The sequence below is a fragment of the Oryctolagus cuniculus genome, chromosome 5, assembly GCF_964237555.1.
Source record: "Oryctolagus cuniculus chromosome 5, mOryCun1.1, whole genome shotgun sequence".
In the NCBI taxonomy this organism is placed as follows: Eukaryota; Metazoa; Chordata; class Mammalia; order Lagomorpha; family Leporidae; genus Oryctolagus; species Oryctolagus cuniculus.
The window spans coordinates 135162911-135183370 of record NC_091436.1 but is presented as its reverse complement, the minus strand read 5'-3'; the positions used below and the strand labels follow the sequence as shown (position 1 = coordinate 135183370).

The 20460-nt window shown below is 63.3% G+C and overlaps 1 protein-coding gene across 3 annotated transcripts in view; it reads right to left on the bottom strand.

Moving 5' to 3' along the window:
• GRM4 (glutamate metabotropic receptor 4) overlaps positions 1–17715 on the bottom strand; it is a 97815-nt gene extending 80100 nt beyond the window's left edge. Inside the window, exons 1-2 of one of the 3 annotated variants that reach the window (XM_002714597.5) lie at positions 17061–17715; positions 7361–8228 (exon numbers count right to left, since the gene is read on the bottom strand). In XM_002714597.5, the coding sequence (XP_002714643.2) occupies positions 7361–7879 (519 nt within the window). In that variant the 5' untranslated portion in view covers positions 7880–8228; positions 17061–17715. Of the gene's footprint in view, positions 1–7360; positions 8781–17060 lie in introns of those variants that run through there. The other 2 variants (XM_070074683.1, XM_070074684.1) reach the window with 2 other exon arrangements.
• Positions 17716–20460: the final 2745 nt, after the last annotated feature.

Sequence of the window (20460 nt, the reverse complement as noted above, 5' to 3'; positions counted from 1 at the left end):
GTCTCCCCAGGAGCTCGGCTAGGCCTCCACTCTAGGGCCAGTGACAGCGGGAGCTGACAGCCCGTCTGCTTCCTTCCCATTCCTCCCGGCCCCAGACGCCACCCCCAGGGACCCCACGGCAAGGAAGCGGAGGGCAGAAGCACCACCAGAGCTCCAGCAGGACTCCACGTGTCCGCTCCAGGGGCCGACAGAGCCTCCGAGCAGGTGTCCAAATACAGACACTGGGATCCAGAAAGGACGCGCTCCCTAAACTCCTGGGGAGACGGCGCTGTGCGGCGGGCGTGAGGACCCCCCCACCCCGGGCAACGCGTCCCATCCACGGCCAAGACAGGGACCTGGCTACAAGGAGCCACAGCAGCAGAGGGGCCACTGAGCTTCCCCTAGGGACAGCTGCTTCCCCGTGCAAGCCCCTCTCCCTCCTCCCTCCCCGCTCTAGGCAGGGGCAGCCCGGCCCTCTCCTTCCCCAAACACCCAACCCCTGCACCTCACATGCACACTGTTCTGCCAACACCAGCCTCCCCTGAGCGCCTGCTCAGGGCTTTGCACATAGTCCCTCCTGCCAGGTGAACACTTCACACCCATTTCACAGATAGGTGAGCTGAGCCCCAGGACCACGCATGGCCACAACCCCTGCCTATGCAGCTGTGAAGAGACAAGAGTAGTGGGGGCCGGTGCCGCAGTTCACTAGGCTAATCCTCCGCCTTGCGGCGCCAGCACACAGGGTTCTAGTCCTGGTCGGGGCGCCGGATTCTGTCCCGGTTGCCCCTCTTCCAGGCCGGCCCTCTGCTGTGGCCAGGGAGTGCAGTGGAGGATGGCCCAAGTGCTTGGGCCCTGCACCCCATGGGAGACCAGGAGAAGTACCTGGCTCCTGCCATCGGATCAGCGCGGTGCGCTGGCCGCAGCGTGCCGGCCGCGGCGGCCATTGGAGGGTGAACCAACGGCAAAAGGAAGACCTTTCTCTCTGTCTCTCTCTCTCTCACTGTCTACTCTGCCTGTCAAAAAAAAAAAAAAAAAAAAAAAAAAAAGAGTAGTGGGATACAAAGGGCGGGCGTGGGGCCAGACAGACCAGGGTTATGTCTAGGCTCCTCCTCACTCCAGCTGTGTGACTGGGTCGGGGGAGAGTGGCTTTGCTCCTCCGTGCCTCAGCCCGCACTTCTGTGAGGATGGGGGTGGGCGCTGCACAAATGTTTTCATTAGCCCACCTCAGTCGCTCCTCAGCACGTGCTGGGCAAGCCCTGTTGTGAGAAATCCCTCAGAACCGCCTAAAATGGGGAAGAAAGCTTAGGTGTCCAGCAGAGAGGACAGAGCCGGCCAGCCTGGGCCACCGAGGCAGCGCCATGGGGGCCCAGCCAGCCCCTCTCCCGGCTGCAGATGCAGGGGCCTCCCTCCCGGTGCCCAGCCATCCTTGTGCCCCCCCCACAGGCCAAGTGCTGGGTGTCTGGTACAGGCAGGGCCGGCTGGGTCTCCGTCTCACCCATGCAGTGGCGGGGGTGGGGGGCGGGGGGGGGCTGAGCACCGTGGAGGCAGAGGGGTGTGGCTCTTCCCAGCAAACCTCCCCTTTGCCCCCCCCCCAGAATGTGAATTTCACATCACTTTCTCCTGTCATGAGACATCTTCTTCTGTTTCAAACCCTTGGAAACACACACACACACACACACACACAGCCCCAGGGCAGTGCCCATACTGGTCCCTGGCTGCACTTTGCTAACCCCTGGTCTCCAGGGGAAGCCAAAGGCAAACAGGAGAACAAAGACGACCCTGAATTTAGGCGCCATGGGTGTGGAGAAGGAAAGGCGGGAGCTAAGAGGGAGTGGCACGGGGCGGGAGCCTCTGCCCGAAGTGCAGCTCCGGGCGGGACCTGGACAAGGAAGCTGTGCCTTCCCAGAGGGCAGGTAGCCCAGCCACTAAGCCACGCATGGGAAGGACACCCGGGTCGCACATCAGAGAACCTGGGGCTGGCACCTAACTCCAGCTTCCGCTGTTCCCTGCTGGATTGCGCTCCCAGCTCTGGGTTTTAGCCTGGCCCACTCCCAGCTGCTGAAGGCATTTGGCGCGTGAACCAGCACATGGGATATCCGTGTGTGTGTGTGTGTGTGTGCGTGTGTGTCTGCCTCGCAAATAAATAAATAAATAAAAATTTTAATAAAAGTAGAGGGAGAACAATACAGACCGCAGTGACAGCAGGTGCAAAGAGCCTGGGGTTAGAAGACAGCCTGATGTCTTCAAGCAATGTAAAGCCAACAGTATGAGTGGGCTGGGGTGCAGCCAGGGACAAGCGGCCCTGGCCAGGGGAATGAGCACAGGGCCTCTCACACGGGCCAGGAGATTGCATTCTAATCTAAAGCCAGGAGAAACCAGCACAAGGCTTAAGTGAAGGGTAGGCAGGTTTGATTTGGATTTTAGAAGGACTGTTCCAGCTGCTGGGCGAAGGTGTGGCTGGGGGAGACCGCGCGCAGTGCGGGAGAGGAGAGGGGTGATGGGGAGGTACAGGCGGCTGCGGCCCGGGCAGTCCTGGAAACAGAGCCTGAGGGTTTGCTGAGGCACACAGAGAGGGAGGCCCCCAAGGCTGCAGGTTTGCAGCACGAGCTCAGAAGGGCAGAGCTGTCTTCAGGAGAGACGGGCGGGCGGAGGGCAGGCGGATTCTGTCTGGAGTCCCTCCCAGCTGCCCAGTGCCCACACTAGAAAGACACAAAAGGCACACCCTCCACGGAACAGCTTCTATTAACCAACCCTCCGCGCACCACCCCCGGCTGGAGCTCTGGGCCAGGCACTGAGGGCCCCGGAAGCAGCCACAGGCCATTCTGGCACTGAGAGCCCCGCACAAGGCAGGCTGGGGGGCTGGGGGGCTGCCCCTCCCCCCGTCCACTGAGAAAACAAGCGATCGGAACCGCAGCACGCTGAGCACGCAGCCCGTCCGTGGCCGAAGACACAAGAGGCCAGCAGATGGCAGGGCTCTCCAGGATCAGCCTCAAAGGTCACCATCTGTCACCGCCAGCCCGCTCCAGCCTTTTCCGCATCAGTGCCCAGTGCCGTCGCTCAAGAGGACGGAAGGCCGGGCCACAAGCTGTGCAGTGACATTTCCCGTGGGCTGACTGTGTGCCAGGCACCACGCGACGCCTCTCAACGCCCACGCCTTTGCCCACGGGGTCGGGGCTGTTACCACGCCCATTTTACAACTGAGAAAACTGAGGCAGCTTTCCAACCGATTGGTCCCAGGCTGTCCGGCTCCAGAGCCCGGGGTTCCACCCACGCCACACGGCCTTTCCCGGGTGGGCACTGCCCTGGCCACTCCACACTGAATGCAGAACTCAGGGGAGGGACCGCCGGGGACCCTGGAACAGGAACCAGCCCAGGACTCGGACACCACGCTCTTTCAGGGACCCTAGTCAGCTCCTTCTCCCCACAGCAAGGCTGTTCTCACAATGGATTTTTTAAAAAATAAATAAAAGATTTATTGATTTGAAAGCCAGAATGACAGGATGGGCCGTGCAGTGGGCCATCTCATTCAACACCCATACCCCATACTGGAGTCAGTCTGCTGTTGGTTTTTTTGTTTTTTTTTTTTTTGTTTTTTTTTTTACAATGCACTTATTTATTTGAAAGGCAGAGAGACAGAGCGAGAGCAGAGAGAGAGAGAGAGAGAGAGATCCTCCACCCACTAGTTCACTGGCTGCAACAGCCAGGGCTGGGCCAGGCCAAGGGCAGAGCCAGGAGATTCATCCGGGTCTCCCACATGGGTACAGGGGCCCAAGCACTTGGGCCATCCTCTGCTGCCTTCCCAGGCAAGCTGGAAGGGAGCTGGATCGGAAGCAGAGCAGCCGGGACTCAGAGCAGTGCTGGCATCACAGGCGGTGCCTGAACCTCCTCGGCCACAGCCCAGGCCCCGCTGCTTTGCTTCTGCCCAACTCCCTGCTCCTGCACCTGGGAAGCAGCAGATGATTCCTGCCACCCACACGGGAGACGCGGATGGTTTCCAGCTATTGTGGCTATTTGAGGAGGGAACCAACGGCTGGAAGATTCTCTTCTCCCTCTGTCACTCAGCCTTGCTTTTTTTTAATTTAAAATTTTTTTATTTTTTTGTCTTTTTCTTTTTATTTGACAGGTAAGAGTTATAGACAGTGAGAGGGAGAGACAGAGAGAAAGGTCTTCCTTCCATTGGTTCACCCCCCAAATGGCCGCTACGACCAAAACTGCACCGATCTGAAGCCAGGAGCCAGGTGCTTCCTCCTGGTCTCTCATGCAGATGCAGGGCCCAAGCACTTGGGCCATCCTCCACTGCACTCCCAGGCCACAGCAGAGAGCTGGACTGGAAGAGGAGCAACTGGGACTAGAATCGGCGCCCATATGGGATGCCGGCGCTGCAGGCGGAGGATTAACCAAGTGAGCCACAGCGCCAGCCCCAAGCCTTGCTTTTTTTAAAACTTATTTATTTATTTGAAAGGCAGTGACAGAGAGAGAGGAAGAAGGAGAGAGGAGAGAGCTTCCCTCTGCTGGTTCACTCCCCAGATGCCTGCAACAGCATATGCGAAGCCAAGAGCCAAAAAGGCTATCGGGGTCTCTTATACAGACAGCAGGGACCCAAGCACTTGCGCCGTCATCTACTGCCTCCCGTGCACACGAGCAGGAAGCTAGATCAGAAGCAGAATGGCCAGGACTTGAACCAGCACTCCAAACTGCGACGTGGGCAACTGCAGCAGCGGCTTAACCCATTGAGTCACAAACTCTACCCACCATGAGTGGCTTGTTGCCTCGTTCATACTATAGTGTAAATAACTGATATACTGAATGGACACTGAATGGACGTAGCTTGACCGGCTCCAGGACCTGGGCTGGATCCACTACCCCTGGTATTTTTCACACTCACCAGTATTCCTGTCCTGGGAGAATGGCCTACAACGAGGAGGAGGGACAGGGGTGGGAGCTGTAAGACCTGCGGATTCCCAGTGCCAGGGCTGCTGGTCCCCAGAGGAGGTCTGGGTTTGAGTCCCACCAGCAACTCCGCTCCCTCGGAGGTCTCTGGCAGCAGGGGCGGGGCCTGGCTCCAGCCCTGCCCTGGGGGTCGCTCAGGGCCAAGTCTCCACATCTGTAGGATGCGTCGGCCCCTCCAGCTCCGACGCGTCGGAGTATCTCTGTATCCTGGCTCTGACCCCATCACAGTCTGCACGCGCAGCGTCCCCAGATCCACAGCTCCTCCCAGGCTGGGCACCAGAAATCCACCTCTGGGGGGCAGAGGGAAGGCAGCGGGCCCTGTGGGGCTGGGGGCTGGGGCAGCACGGCCCCTCCCTCTCCCTGTCCTCCTGGAAGCTCCTTCCCCAGCCTCCCTAAAGTTGCATCATCTTGCTCTCTAGGCTCCCGCCCAGCCCCTTATTTTAATCACTGGGGGCCTCGTGCAGCCCCCTCGAGCAGTAACCAGCTAAAGCAGCTCTCTGAGCCCCTCCCTCCCCTTCCAGCCCCCTCCAACCACCCCTTCCCCACTCCCCAGTCCTGTGGGGGGCTCCCTATCCCTGTCCGTACCCACTGGGTACACGGCCCCAGGCCCCTCCCCAGTACGGCCCCGCCCATCGTGGTAAGGGTGGGCACTGATGCGTCATCCCCAAACAGCTGTGTCTGGAACCCCAACGCTGCCAGGGGACGCCTCTGAGCTTCTGCACCCTTCGGCTGGCCTGGGCCTCTCCACCTCCTCACCTCTGGGTGGTGGCAGAAGGGACCCTCACCCAGGGCATCGCTCCCAGGGCAAGCTGTTTACCGACTTTCTAGAAGGCCCAGATCAGGAGAGATACCGAATGAGAAAGCGCCACGTGTGGTGTGGCCCTCCTGGAGGCTGGGGGTCTGTGCTCCTTGTCCAGGGCCTGTCCCCTCTTCTGAGATGCCCAGGCTGCCTCCCCTCCTAGGCCTGGGCCCAGTGACTTAGTGAAGACTCAGCGGCCCGAGGACCCCCACCTCCAACTTACTGGTCTCCAGTCCGTAGGGCACAGCCCATGGGGTGGGAACCCTGGACGGGCCCAGCAATGACTCAGTCCCAAGGGTTTGCTCAAGGCCTCCTGCCTCACACACCTGAAGCTCTGCACGAAACATTCATTCGTTTTGCTGTTGACAATGTGTTTGCACCCAGATCACCAAGTCAAATCAACACTCCAGGACAAGGCCAGGACTCCGGGACCGCACGGCACAGCAAGGATGTGCAGATGCTGTGCACACAGGAGGCAGCCTGCCCTGTGACCGGAGAGCTCCAGTCCTGTCCTCATCGCCGCTGTCCCCAGCTCCACACAGAACCGTCCGCTCCATGCACCCCTCTCCTGCCCTGGCCTCACATCAGGGCAGTCCCACAAAGGGGCCAGGTGACAGGGATCCGCCACAGCTCTTCCCAGCCTGCAAAGCGCCCAGCAGCCTCTCCCAGTCCACTCCCAATTCAGGAGGCCGAGAAACTGACACCAGGGCAAAGAGGGACCCCAGTAGCTTCCTCTGTGCCCCATGCTCTCCGGTCTCTCTTCCCTCTCTCTCTGTCTCTCTCTCTGTCTCTCTCTCTCTCTCTCTCTCTCACACACACACACACACACGCTCACACATGCACACAGAGCAAACCAGGCGAGCACAGAGACAGCGCGAGAGCAAGAGCAAGAGCGAGAGCGCGAGGCGGGCACGTAATTATTGGTAAAATGCTTGTAATGTTTTCTCTCTACCCGGTAGCTTTCAGTTGTTTTAGCAGCTTAGCGAAGCACTTGGCTCCAATTGAATTGCAAATCAGCAGCTCTTGCCCCAGGAAGAGAGGAAGGGAGGCGGCAAGGAGGGGGCAGGGAGGGATTTCAGAAGGAAAGGGAGGAAGGTGTTCGAGAAAGGGCAGAGGGGAGGAAGCCAGACAGGAAGAGGCCTGGTCTCCCGCCAGGCCCGGCTCGCCCAGCCTCGTCTGCAGCCTCTATCCCGAAGTCCCAGCCTCCCCCCAAACAGGAGGGTGCATTCTCTCGCCATAGTCACGGCGGCAAGGCCACGAGGGAATTCCTCAACTACCCGGAAGGAAAAGGCGTTTTCCTAGGGGACTGCAGGTGCTGAAAACGACGGGAGAGCAGGGTCTCACCCTCCCTCCCTGGCATCTCCACCACCCACCTTCCGCTCTGGCATCTCCATCTCGCTCTGTCCGCCGCCCCTCCTCCCTCCGCCCTGGATCCGAGTGTCCCAGCAGAGTACCGAGGAACTCCGACCCGGCCTGGGTTGCCAGCTCAGCACCACGGTCAGCGCCCTCCCACACAACACCCTGAACTGGGGCAGGCCGACTCCACACCCTCAACCCTAGGAACAAACGCTCTCCCGTGGGGGCAGGAAGAGGAGAAAGGGGCTGGGCTGTGGCCGGCCACAGGGCACTGACCTTGAACAGGCGAAGGATGTTGGCCACCATGATGGAGACGGAGCTCCCCGAAGCACCGATGACCCCCACCACGCGCTCGGGCTTGGTGATGATGGGCGGGCCGCCACTGCCGCAGCGGACCTCCGTGCCGTCCTTTTCAATGAGCGCCTGCACAAAGGTCAGCGACTGCTCCAGGGCGTGGGTGTCCCTGGAGCAGGTGTCCAGAATGCGGGCGCCCAGCGTGATGTTGGGCAGCAGGTCCGGGTCGTTGTTGATGCGGTCCAGGGCGAACAGCATGGCCTCCAGCCGGTGGATGCCCTTCTCCTTCTTCAGTTCTCCGCAGGCCTTGCCCTCGGAGCCCCGGCCGTGCACAGGGAACAGGCCGCCCAGCGTGATGTCCCCATCTATGCGGATCGAGTTCATGTGCGGGTGGCCCTTGGGCTTCCCCAGGGAGGAGGGCAGCCAGGGGCCGGACAGGCTGAGGAGCAGGCAGAGGGGCAGCTGTGCCCACCACCGGCTCCCGCCTCTCTTCCCAGGCATCTTGGACTCCCTAGAGACCCATGCACAGTGGGCCCCACTCCTAGCCCCGGCAGGTGCCTGGCCACACTGCGGCGGCGGCAGCCCGGGGATGCATGGGCAGGGCCGCTTCAGCGGCCGGAGGGCTGACCCATGCTGAGGCTCTCGCCCACTGCCTCCTCGTTGAGAAGCCCACAGGGTCCCGGCCCACAGACGGCAGCGAGCGGCCGGGGTTGCAGGCAAACGCGGGTCCCGGCCCCCGAGTGCTGCGGGCCTGTGCTTGGCGGCTGACTGCGGGGAGGGAAGGGTGCTCCCAGCTTGGCGTATCTTGGCATCAAGGAGGAAACAGCTCGGCTCCTCTCCTCCTACCAACCTTAGAAGGGAGAGAGAAAGAGAGAGAGAGGGAAAGGATATCAAACTGAAGCCCCAAGAAGACATTAGCTATTCTGGTCGCTCGTCAGGAGCCGAGAAGAAGGAGATGCCGGAGGTTATCACCAAAGACTCCATAAATCTCCCGAACTTGGTATCCTCCCGGCTGCGGCTCCACTCCGGTCGAAACGAGAGAGCTTAAGGCAGAAATTAGGTCATGTTTGAAGATGTCCAAGGCCTGTTCCCGCTGCCATCAGCACAGTCCCCAGGAACAGCCTCAGACGGGCCCTGGAGGAAGAGGCGCCTTCCACAGCACAGCCACAGAGTGGGCAGCCACCCCCAGGCCCAACCCACGGGAGAAACAGAGGCCGGGGCAGGGGAGCAGGCTGCCGACCCTCGGGGCGGGGGGGCTCCTGGAGGAGAAACCAGCCCCGGCCGGCCGGGAGGTGCTCCCTGTAAGGCCAGGGAGCAGCTGAGCGCGGGGCCCTCCACCCGCCCCCTGCATCGAGAAGTTTGACGGGGACCCTCTACCTCCCAGCCCAGCTCACAGTCCCCAGGCCAGGGCTCCTGAGTGAGAAGAAAGCCCCCACTGCTCTCCCTCCCCCCACCCTACTTCCTCCCGCTGAGACTGGGGCTCCGGTTACGGGCCAGCCACTGCACATTATTATGATCATCGCCTGATTATTGTTGTTGTGATTAAATATTTATCTGCAAGGGGAGAGGAGCGAACACCAGCTCTTCCTCATTCTCACTGCTAATTTGGGCTAATTTCCCCTGAGGGTTCCCTCCCTCACCCCAGCCTCCCTGCTCAGAGCCAGCATCCTCCCTCCCCTCCACTTAGGAGACCACAGGGAGAAGGGCTGGGAGCTGAGTCAGGGCCTGACTCGGGGGCCCATCCCTGTGGGTTTTCTCAAATGAAGACCTGCAAGCCACTTGTCCAGTTGGTGCCTCAGTTTCCCCAGGCAGCTGGAAGAGGGGCTGGGGTTGGGACGGAGAGGTTTCCCCAAGAAACCTGCACAAAACCACGAAGGCCCAGCAGAGGCCTCGGACCATTCCACCCCCACCAGTCACTCTCCCCACAGAGGCCCCAGCTGCCCAGTTCTGGGCCCAGGGGAGGGGGGATGGGGCAGCTCCTGAGCCGCTCCAGCCTCCCGCCCCACCCCTCACCAAAAGGCTCCTTCCACTTTCACCCCTCAGAGGCCAGAATATGGCTGTTCACCTCCCCAGGCCCGGTCCTGCAGGTGACCCGGGGGGTCCAGGGCGTTACATAAGCCTCCCAAAGGCACAGAGCAGGCAGGCATACCGCATTGGGGACCAAGAGTCAGCACCACCCGTGCAGAGCGAGCCAGGAGGAACCCCGGACGCGCCCCTGCCCTGCAGCCAGGAGCTGGGAGCCAGTGCTCCAGGAAGGCTCACGACCTGTTCCAGGGAGCGGGGTCGCCCCTGCACGGAGATCCCAGGGTCCTGATACCACTGCCCGTGCTAGAGGCACATCTCTGCCAGTCCTCATTTTCTGTGTAACGGGAGAGGCGGAGGAAAATGCAGTCTGGGGGCCATACTGTCCTTGCAGGCATTCGCTGTCCACTGTGGCCGTGCTGGGGCGGTGTGGCCGACCAGCCTGGGTGCAGGCAGGGGTCAGCATGCTATGGAGATGATGAGCACCTCCTGTGTGCTGCCCACCACGCTGCCCCGAAGAGAGCAGCAGCCAGGACCCCGTACCGGAGTGTTTGCTAAGGGCAATCAGGTCCCTGTCTCAGACCTGAGGCACCCCCAGCACTTCCGTGATGGTTAGCTCGGGCCACAGCTTGCACAGGCTGCCCAGGGCCCCCAGCAGGCCGGCCCACCTCACCTCTCCGGCCCTGCCAGTTCCCGGTATCCTGTAAGTTCACGATTGGCTCCCATCAGTTTCTAACAGAGGGATTTTGGGCATCGTGACAAGCCGTGTGCCGAAGCGACAGCAGAGCAGACTCAGGCTGCGAGACGGGTGCACAGCAGCCTCCGACACAGATCCTTTGAGGGGGCTCAACACTGGCTTCTCCTGCAGGCCTGCGCATGGCTGGGCTGAGCAGAGTGCGCGTGCACAAGCTCAGGGTAGGACAGGCCACACGGGAAGAGGGCCTCCGGGAGGAGAACAAGCACCTGCAGCCCCCGGCCTCAGGCCCTGCCCCCAGCTGCTCAGACCCCCACAAGGCCTCACTCCCAGGGCCCCTGACCACAGCCAGGCCCACTCCACCCTGCCCAGCTAGGCCGGCCTTTTCTGAGCCTCTCCAAAGAGCTGGGCAAAGCCGCTTTTAGCCTCCCCTCCTTCCTTTGATCGTGTAACAGGAACAAGAGCAAGTAAAAATACCCCGCGAGTGAAAGGAGCCAGGAGAGCAGAGGCAGGGGTGGGGCGGGGTGGGAGCAGGAGCCGCCCCAGGCTCAGGGCTCCCTTTGGCCCCCCACTCCCACTCCAGCCCTGCCTGCATCTGCCCAGGAAGGGTGAGCTGGGGCCGGTTAGCAGGGGCTCTTCTGCGAGGCCCCTTCCCCAGTCTCCAGGAATCCCCCCCCCACACACACACACACACATTCCAAAGCAGCCAGGAACAATGACACCCCCTGGGAGTGTGCCAGTACAAGCCCCAGCCAGGTGGGCGCCTCCTCCCTCTCCTCCCTCTCCACCCGCTCCAGCCCCTGCTGGATTCTTTGGCTCCAACAGAGGACAGAGCTAGGCTGGGAGGGAATAGGAGAGCCGAGCGCAGAGGGCAGCAACAGTTCACAGGCCAGCTGGGTGTTCCAGAACATTCTCTGTGAATGGGGACATGAGGGAAGCTGGGGGGACGGTGGCCAGCTACCCCTCCCCGCACAAAGGACGTCCCCACCCAACCCAGCTGCGCGCAGGCCTCCCTGACATGGGAGGGCCTGGGTGAGGCTGCAGGCTTGGGGAGCAGGCGCTCTGTGCCTCCCTAATGCAGTGTGGCGCCTTGCCTCTCGGCCCAGCCAGGAAGAACCACAGGGCACACGCCACCACCAGTCCTACGAACCGCCGTGACTTTCTCAGCCCCCAATTACTTTTCCACCCAAAATGAAGGAAATGGAACAAAACCCACAGGCCAGAATAAAACGCTAATAAATACAGAGGAAACCTGACACTGGCTCCGGCAGCTCCAGGGCCAGTCCAGCGGCAGGGAGGCCTGGGGAGTGGGGGCGCCCAGCAGGCCTGCTCCGGGGGGTTTCGGAGGGCCCCTGCCCTCAGCTCACCACCTCACCCCAGCTCCCTCCACGGCCCCTCGCATTCCTTCCCCCTGCACAGCCCCCACCCCCGGTGCTGCTCAGGCATACGCAGGGGTGGCAGGGGACACTGTCTGCTTTCACTCTCCAAAGCTGCACACACCGGACATCAAAGTCACCGCTGCCGCCTCCCCAGGACAGGAAAAGAACCTGGTGGGGGAGACCCTCAGCTGGCTGGGCAGACGTGTGCTCTGCACAAGGCGCAGACCAGAAAGCAGGTCATAGGCACAGCCACGGCGCCACGTGGGCCACCACCACTGGGGGGCCAGGCCGTGCTCCTCGGATCCCCGGGCGCCCCAGCACAGCATGGGGAAGACAGTGATAGGGAGGAGAACTCAGGACCCAGGGCCTCCGCTGCTGCGTCTCCAGGACCTGCCTGTCGACAGTCCTGTACCACACACGGATGGTCTAACGGTGGCCGTGGGGCCAGAGCTTGAGACGGGCCACGGAGGACTGACCGGGCTGTCAGGGGGCGTCTCGTTGGCCATGGCCTGCTCTGCACAAGGAGCTCCCAGGCTCTCACCCAGCACCGCCGCATCCTGAGAACGCGGTGGAGGGCACTTGGGGGTCTGGCTCCCCAGCCCCCTGTCCACTGAGCCCCTGCCCTGCTCCAGGGAACACCTCAGACCCCACCTCACAGGCCAGCCCTTCCCTCTTCTGCCACACTGATCCAGAGGTGGCTGGCTCTGTGCAGGCCATGCTCTGGGAGGCACTGGGGGGGGGGGGGGGGGGACACGTGAGGGAGCAGGGAGCAACAGGGCTGCAGCAGTTCCCTAGCTTAACACCAGTGGGTACTAAGGAGGGGAAACTTGAAACCGATGGCCCCTGCCGGTGAGTGCCTCCCTTCAAGACAGAGCTGAGCTCTCTGCTCCCCCAGGAAGCCTGCCCTGATTACTCCAATTCCTGTTACCACTCCCCCTGCAGCTAACGTCACAGACCCTCCCTCGTGTTAATACTAAGGAGCCTGAGGACATACTAAGGGCCTGTGGGGATCGGACCAGCCTCATCTCTGCATCGCCTATGCCTAGTCCAGGTTCAGAACACAGGACACGTTTAATAAACACCTGGACAAGCAGCCAGCACCATAGCCCGTGGCAGGGCGTCTTCACCTTGCACTGAATTCCGTTGTGAGGCTACGCATGAGCAATTCACCACCATGAGCTCTTGGCTAATCACACACGGGCGGAGCAGCTCCCAACACCTGCCCTGTGGAGCTGACCCTGCAGGGGGAGATGGTGAGCGCCGTGCAGCCCTCAGGGTCAGAGCCTGGGAGAGCAAGCAAGCAACTGGGGAGTGCCCCAGAAGGGCTCTCCTGGGAGAGGGCAGTCAGGCCCTTCTGAGGAGGGGGCATTCAACCAGAGATTAAAAGCAGTGAACACGCGTGTGTCTCTCTTGGAGGGCAGAACACCCCAGGTAGAGAGAATAGCAAGAGCCAAGGCACTTACACACATCTGGTGTTCAAGGGACTGGAAGGCAGTGGGACAGGGGAGAGACATGAGGACATCAGATGGTGCCAAGCACACGACAAGAGGGCCCTGAGGGGTCACAGTGTGGACAGGGCCATCAGGGGGCACCGGAGGACTCTGAGCACACACAGCGACAAGCAGGGACAAGGCCCAGGACAGCCACCTGCGAAGCCCACAGCAGCTCACGTCACTACTCCAGGATTGGAGCACAGCCAAACAAGCTCCTCCCATCGGCCCCTGGTCCCAGCAGTGCAGCCCAGCAGGTGCCCGTGACCTTCCCCCTCGCCCAGACCTGGGGCCCCGCTGCCACGCTCAGCTTGCCCAGGTCTCCGCCCAGCAGCGGGCCCCCACTCCCACATGGTCCCAACCACACCGCCCTCCCTCGCTTTCCAGCCCAAGATCCAAGTGGGCAAGTGCATGCGGCTGATGCTCTTGCGGGCGTCGCTGCTGCTGTTGCCTCCCCTCCTCCCGCCAGAGCTCCCCACCCCAGCTCCAGCACTGCCCTGGAAAGCTGGGGCCGCTGGCTTAGCCAAGGTTGAGACTCCCACCCCCAGGACACAGAGGCCAGGCCCCAAGAGGGGACAATAAGCGACATCAGAGAAACCAAGAATCCAGGTCGAGTCCCCAGGTCTTACTACTATATTTAAACCTCAAAATAGCCCTGTAGCCATGGCCCCAGCGAGAAAACAGGTCCCAGGTCTGGTTTCTGTCTCCCTAAGGAGCAGAAGGAGGGCTGGGAGAAGCAGGCAGAACCCAGACTTCCCAGTCCCGAGGCCGGCAGCCCCAGCCTGGGAGAACAGCAGGCTGAGCTCTCCTGGGACTCCGGTGACCAGAGCCTCGCCAGTGACGGGCAGCCAGTCCCTCCTCCTGGAGGCCCCGGCGGCTTCCCGAGACAGCCGTGGTGGCTCGGCCGCCCAACAGCATGGGCCAGCATGTCCCAGTCACTGCAGATGCTATCTCCCTAATTGAGTGGGGTCCAGATAACGTCATTATGCCCTGCGTTCCCCGACTTATTTAACAGACGTGCGTACACAGATATTTATGCCTCACTGCCGCCCCACAATCGCTCAACAGTGAGCTTCGTAATAAAACACTGCCACAGGGGCCATCGGCCTTAATTGAAGGGGTGATCTCTACCGTCGTGGCGCTCGGTGTTCCAAGGAGCCAAGAGAAATACAGACACGGGAGAAGAGCCTCTCTTGGCCACGGACCAGGAGGCAGGTGGGCAGGGCTGTGGGCTGGGCTATGAGCAGCCCTCATCTTTCCTATACAAGCTCCATTTCTACGCGGCCCTCCCAGGAGCAAGCTAGGGCAAGAAGACAGGTCGGGGGAGAAGGAAGCCGGCGAGGAACAAGTAGCTACTGCCTAGCGGGGGAAAGCAGAGCAGGGCTCAAGGATGGGAAGAGAAGGCTGCAAGGGCCAAAGTCAAGGCAGCCCCTAAATTCATTATTCAGAGTCTCCTGCTAACTAGGGCAGAGGTGACGCTCGTGCAAAGAAGCCCTCCCGCTCTTTCCATGAGCCAGCGCCGAGGGGAGGGGCCGGTGCCAGAATGCTGAACCCCCCAGCGCCAGGCCCACGGAGCCCAGGGCCGCTCAGCCCCCCCCCCCCGGGTCAGCCTCTCCTGCCAGCCTCGGGGAGCAGGGCCAGAGCCCAGATGCCAGCTCCCTGCACGCCTTTCTCCGGGCGGCGGAGGCGGCCGCCACTCTGCAGCAGGGAGATAACCTTCCCCAGGCAGCCGGCCGCCCAGCTGCCCGGGCTGCCGGCGGGGCTGCCCGCTGCAAAGCTGGGGTCCAGGCCGAGCAGAGGAGGACAGCAGGGGTGGGCAGAGATCTTGAGGAGGGCGGTAATTAGGGGCTGCCGGCTCCACACTTGTCTCGGGGAAAGGACTCGACTATTAGCTGTAATTGCAACATTCGGGAGCCGGCTCCCATCTCTTCCTGCTGGCAGCAGGGCTGTGGACACCCAGGAAGCAGGTGTGCAGAGCCCACCCCACCCCACCCCCCGGCCCCTTCTGGCTGGTGGCACGGGGCTGGCTCCCAGGCCGGCTACCTCAGCTGCCTGCCGTGGTGCTGTGCAAGGCGCTGCCTCCCTGAGACGTCATTGCTGCCGCCAGGATGAAGCCGCCCAGATGCAGGTGGGGGGAGTGGGAGGGAGGAGCAGCCACACTAGGCCAGAGGCGGGAGCACAGCTCAACTCTGCCTGCTCAGGACCTGCTGCCCCCCCTCTCCTGCAACTCGCCCAAGGTGGGGGGGGGCATTCCTCCTGTGCAGCCCTGCCACCTTCCCTCCTGGTCTCCTACTTGCAAACCCATCTGGGCCAGAGAATCCAAGAAGTGACTGAGACCTGGGTCGGGGACAACTTTCTGGGTATTTCTGTCCAGGTGGTGTGAAGGTGTTGGCAGGTGGGCGAAAGCTTATGCCTGAAGACACAAGTTGAGGGAGAGGTTTCCACAGTGGTGCCCTAACTCACAGGTGCGCGCCCCAGCCAAACAGAAGCTCAAAGCTCCCCCCACCTCTCCAAGGACAAGGCCCTGGCTGAGGACTGGGGAAGCCCTCCAGGAAGTTGGGGGTGTGTGTGTCAGGGTCAGGGGGACAACGGCTTTGCACCCCACTCCCCGCTAGCCTCCAGGTCTGCCCACAGAGCAGATGAGCCCCCTGCCCTAGGGCACAACACCCAACAGCCTCCAGACTGCTCTGTGGGAACTCTGCACAGACAGGAAGCTCCCCTGCTAGCTACAAAGTCGTAAGCCCAGCATCCCCTGTGGGTAGGGGAGAGGGGGCAGGCAGAGGGCCGTCCCCAGGGGCTGGCCCCCCGGGGCTGTGAGGCCCACGCTGCAGAGCAGCAGGCTGTGGGATAGGGGTGCCGGGCACCCAGGGCCTCCCTGTGAGCCCTCTGCCCGCTCCCAAGGTGGAAGTATGCACCTACCCACGCTCCCTCCCATCACCCCCCCCTTCCTGCCAGGCGGATAGAGGGGCTGGCAGACACGTGGCTCAACGGGGCAGCCCAGCGAGACAAGCTCGGCTCGGTGGACGTCTGGAAGAACCAGCCTTCTCCCCGCGCCGCGCCGCGGGCAGCGAAGGCGAGGAGATGGGGGAAGGAGGCGCTTCCTCCGAGAGGAGTGAACCGTGAGGGCGGGGGCATCACTCGGGGCCTAGGGGCAGGGGGCGCTCGTCCGTCCGCGCCTCAGGACTCCCTGCGCCGCCGCGGCTGCCCCAGCTCTGCACAAACAGCTTCAGACCGCCCGGTGCGGGGGCGCCCCTCGCCGTTGGAGCCTCCCCCCTCCCGGCCCCGCCTCCGCGCGGGGAGGGGACGCCACCAGCCCGCGAGCGCCGGGGAAGACCGACCCCGCAGCGGGGACCCCCAACCCAGGCGCGCGCGCGCGCACACACACACACACACACACACACTCACACAAACACTCGGCAGCCCACGCGCCCGATTGCCGCGCGGGGATTCGGGTTCATCACGGTCCCGGGTAGGGACGGCCCCGAGCGTCCGGAGACAGCCTGACCCTCAGGTGCTAGCGCTGCGGGGAGACCCCAGGCCCTGGGACGCCACCCCAAGCCGCCGCGGCTGTAAGGGGAGAGGGGGTCGCCGGCTCCTGCCGGTGGCGAAGGCGGCGCTGGGACGGCACGGGAGCCAGACGCGGTGCCCGGGAAGGGAGCCCAGGCGCGCGAAGCCGGCGCTGCCCTCCCTCGGGGAGAGACGGCGGGAGAAGAGGGGCAGATACTGCCCCGCGCCCCCGCCGGCCCTGCCTTTCCGCAGAGGGGCGCGCTGATGAGAGCCAGCAAGACCCTCCATCCGCTGCTACCCGACATAACCCCTGTCCAGACACTACTTTCCCAAGCCCGAAAGGGGGAAAAAAAAAGCCGCTTTCCCATTCCCTCCCTCAGGTCTTCTGGAAAAGCAGACGCTACCCCAAGGGGAAGAGCCCCTGGGCCGGGGTCCCGCGCCCTTCGGCCCGAGGGCTCCTCCGGGCGCTACCGGCCGGAGGAGCTCGCCGAAGGACACCTCCCGAGCCCTGGAGTCCCCGCCGCAGCCCGCGTCCCAGGAGGCCGGAGGGCTTGGTCCTCGCTGCCCGTCCCCTTCGGGCCACAACTCACCGCGCGCCGGCGAGGTTTAAGCCGCGGCGAGGGGTCGGCTGCGCGCCCGCCTGCCCCGGGGGCGCAGGGAGGCGGCGGCCGGAGGCTCGGTGCTCGCGGTGCCCAGAGCCCGGGCCGCGGCGGGCGGCGCTGACGCTGCGGACCGAGCAGGGCGCGGAGCCGCCCGGAGTCCCGGACGCAGCAGGGATGAGCTGGCGAGAACGCCAAGCCCGCGGCGTTCGGCGGCTGCTCCGGCGAGAGCGAGCTGGCGAGCGGCGGCAAGCCCTGTTCCTGCTGCCGCGGAGCCCGGCGCCCGAGCCGGAGCGAGAAGGAGCCAGGAGGCTCCGGGGAACTGGGTCCGGCAGCGGGCTCCGGGCTGGGAAGGCAGCGGAGCGGGAGCCGACCAGTGAGCGCTGCCCGCCGGGGTGCGGGCGCCTAGCGGCGCCGCGGCAGCGGCAACAGCGGCAGCAGCAAGGAAAAAAATGAGAGCGAGCGAGAGAGGGAGCGCGAGACGGGGAGAGAGGGGAAGACGGCGAGAGGAGAGGCTGCGGGCGGGGCGGGAGCGCCGCGGAGCGCGAGCGGGCGAGGGGGCCGCAGCCGCTGGCCCCTGCGCCCACAGCCGCTGCCGCACCCGAGGAGGCGCGAGCCCAGCCCCGCAAGTTTGCGCTGCAAGTGCGGGCCGAGCGCGCGGCGCTTCCGCCAGCCTTTTAAAGAGAGAGCACCTGGGAGCCCACCCCTACCCGCACCTCCACCCCCGGAAGGCCCGGCTCCTGCGCGCCCCGCCGCCCCTCCACACGAGGCGGCTCCCCCCACCTCCCCGCGCGCGCCTCCACCACACCCCACTGGCGCCCTCGCCCGGAAGCCCCCCTCCCCGGCGCGTGCCAGCTCAGGGACCCCCGACCCCGAGGAAGACTCGGCCGGGGACTCCTCCTCACCCCAGAGGTCGAGGGTCATGGACTCCCCCCTACACACACACACACATACACACACTGAAAAGTACAGCAAGGCCCAGGCACGCCAGGGGCCGCGCTACTCCCACCCGGTGCGTCACGGGAAAGCCTCCCGCGGGGCTGCTTCTCACACATCGGCGAGCACGTGGTGTGTGCCCCCGTGTGGCATGTTCTTTTGCACACCCCACTGCGACTGGTTCGGGCCTATGATGGTGGGGGGGAGACAGGCCCAGGGAGGTGATTCCACGGCCCCCCTCCACGTGCCTCTCTGAGAGCCAGTGGCTACGGGAACATTCCAGCCACTGCTCCACCAGGGCTAACAGGTGGCCTGGGCTGCGGGCTGCAGGAAGCCTTTGGCCTTCAAGGAGCTGGAGCCCAGCTCTCCCCCCTTGGGGGGGGGGGCTGCAGGTGCTTTGAGAAAGGTGGCCTTCGAGGCAGGCAGGGGAGGAAGCAGGGAGGGAGCCATACCGCCCTCTTAGGATGGCAAGAGCATCCCTTCCCAGACTGCAGAAGTGACTTCAATTAGAGCTGTAAGTGTGTGACTGTCCTTGTCCCAGGGAGAGCGCAGGACACAGTGCCAGGGAGCTGGGGACAGGGCCGTGGCAGCAGAGCTGTACAGACCCTCCCTGCTGCAGAGCACAGCCCAGGCCTGGGGGCACCCAGCCACTCCCACAGCTCCCACTTCCAGGATGAGGGCTGTGGGGGCAGGGGCGTGGCTTCCCCCTGCTTCACCCCTGCTCCCTCCACCTCCCTTCTCCACAGACCTGCCCCGGTGGGAGGTGGGGGGCACCTCCCCTGGCGCTCCAGACTCCACAGAGCCAGCACCAGTCTCGTTCACCATCCTTCACCCGGGGCTGGCACTGTGCCTGGACCATAGTGTGAGCTCAGAGAACGTTTGGTGAATGAGTCGCTGTTGGCAGAGCGCACACGCACTCTGCCGTCCCATGTAATAGCCCCAGGACATGTCTCATTTACACCATCAGGTGGAACCCTCTGATGGAGGGGCCCACATTGTGTTCAGGCACTCATGCACGCTGCACATGTGTGTGTGTGAGAGAGAGACAGACCAGCATAGCCCAAGATCCTGCTCCATCCCCAGCCCTGAGAACACACACACACACACACACACACACACACACACGCCATTGGGACCCCAGCGGGAAGCGTCTTAGAGAGACGAGCGAAGGCCGTGAAAGCCGCTGCCTGTACCCAGCTGCTCTGCCCAACCGCGTGTGCGGTGGTCCAGGCTCACCGGGACTCAAGGCGTTCCCGGAGGGAGTCGGCTTCCCGTGCCTGCCCACCTGAGGGCCGGGTCCCCACCCGCAGATCGAGCGCTGCAGGGCCCGGGCACTGCGCACAAGAGGCTGTCCAGCGTGGGGAGCCGCAGGCAGGTTCCGATTCAGCGGGCCTGGGTTCTGACCCGAGTGCAAGGGTTATTTTTTCTCCTTCTCTCAGCGGCACCCCCTGGGCTGGTCAGGAGCAAAACACGATGGTAACGCATGCACGACACCTGGTCCTGTATGTGGGAGCCACTGCCGTTTCTAACACAACATAACCCTCACCACCCTGTGGTTGAATAAGGGAGCCGATGGGTAAATGAATGGATTAGCCAAACTGAAAATAACACGGGCCACGCTGCCCATCCCCTGCCCGGAGCAGCGCCTTCACTCTGGCCATAATTATCCCGCCCCCGCCCCCCACCAGCTGTGTGGCAGAAGGCTGGGCAGGCTATATTTTTCGGGGTTAAAAAAGGAAACACTGTTGGCTGGCAGATGGCTGAGTTTGTGTGGACTCGTCCAGTCTGCAGGTTCCCCGCCTGGGGCCTAGCTCCTCCAGGCAGCCCGCCTGGACCACCCCTGGGGCCTCCAGACTGCCACAGCCCCAGAGTGCTCAGCCATCGGCCCTCACCTGTGGGCCCTGGCCGTCCAGCGGGGGGGTACCTTCTTCTCTCTCTTGGGATTATGGCCGACTACTCGCCCTGGACACACACATGCTTCAAGGAACTCCCATGGGCATCCCCTGCCTTGGGGGAGCTGGGGAGCCCCCACTATGGAAGACCCATGGTCACAAGAGACCCCAAAGAGTCACACACGGAGGGCCCGGGCCTGGGCCACCTGCTCCACAGTCTGCCTTCCAAAGCAACCCCCACTGCTCAGATGGACTGGGAGGGAGTGGACAAGGGCACAGGTCTGGGAGCCAGGAGGCCTGGTCCCTAGGTCTTTTTCTTGGCAGGAGCCAGGTGCTTCTCCTGGTCTCCCATGGGGTGCAGGGCCCAAGCACTTGGGCCATCCTCCACTGCACTCCCGGGCCACAGCAGAGAGCTGGCCTGGAAGAGGGGCAACCGGGACAGAATCTGGCGCCCCGACCAGGACTAGAACCCGGTGTGCCGGCGCCGCAGGCGGAGAATTAGCCTATTGAGCCGAGGTGCCAGCCGGTCCCTAGGTCTTAAGAGCTGTGACCCTGGGGACACC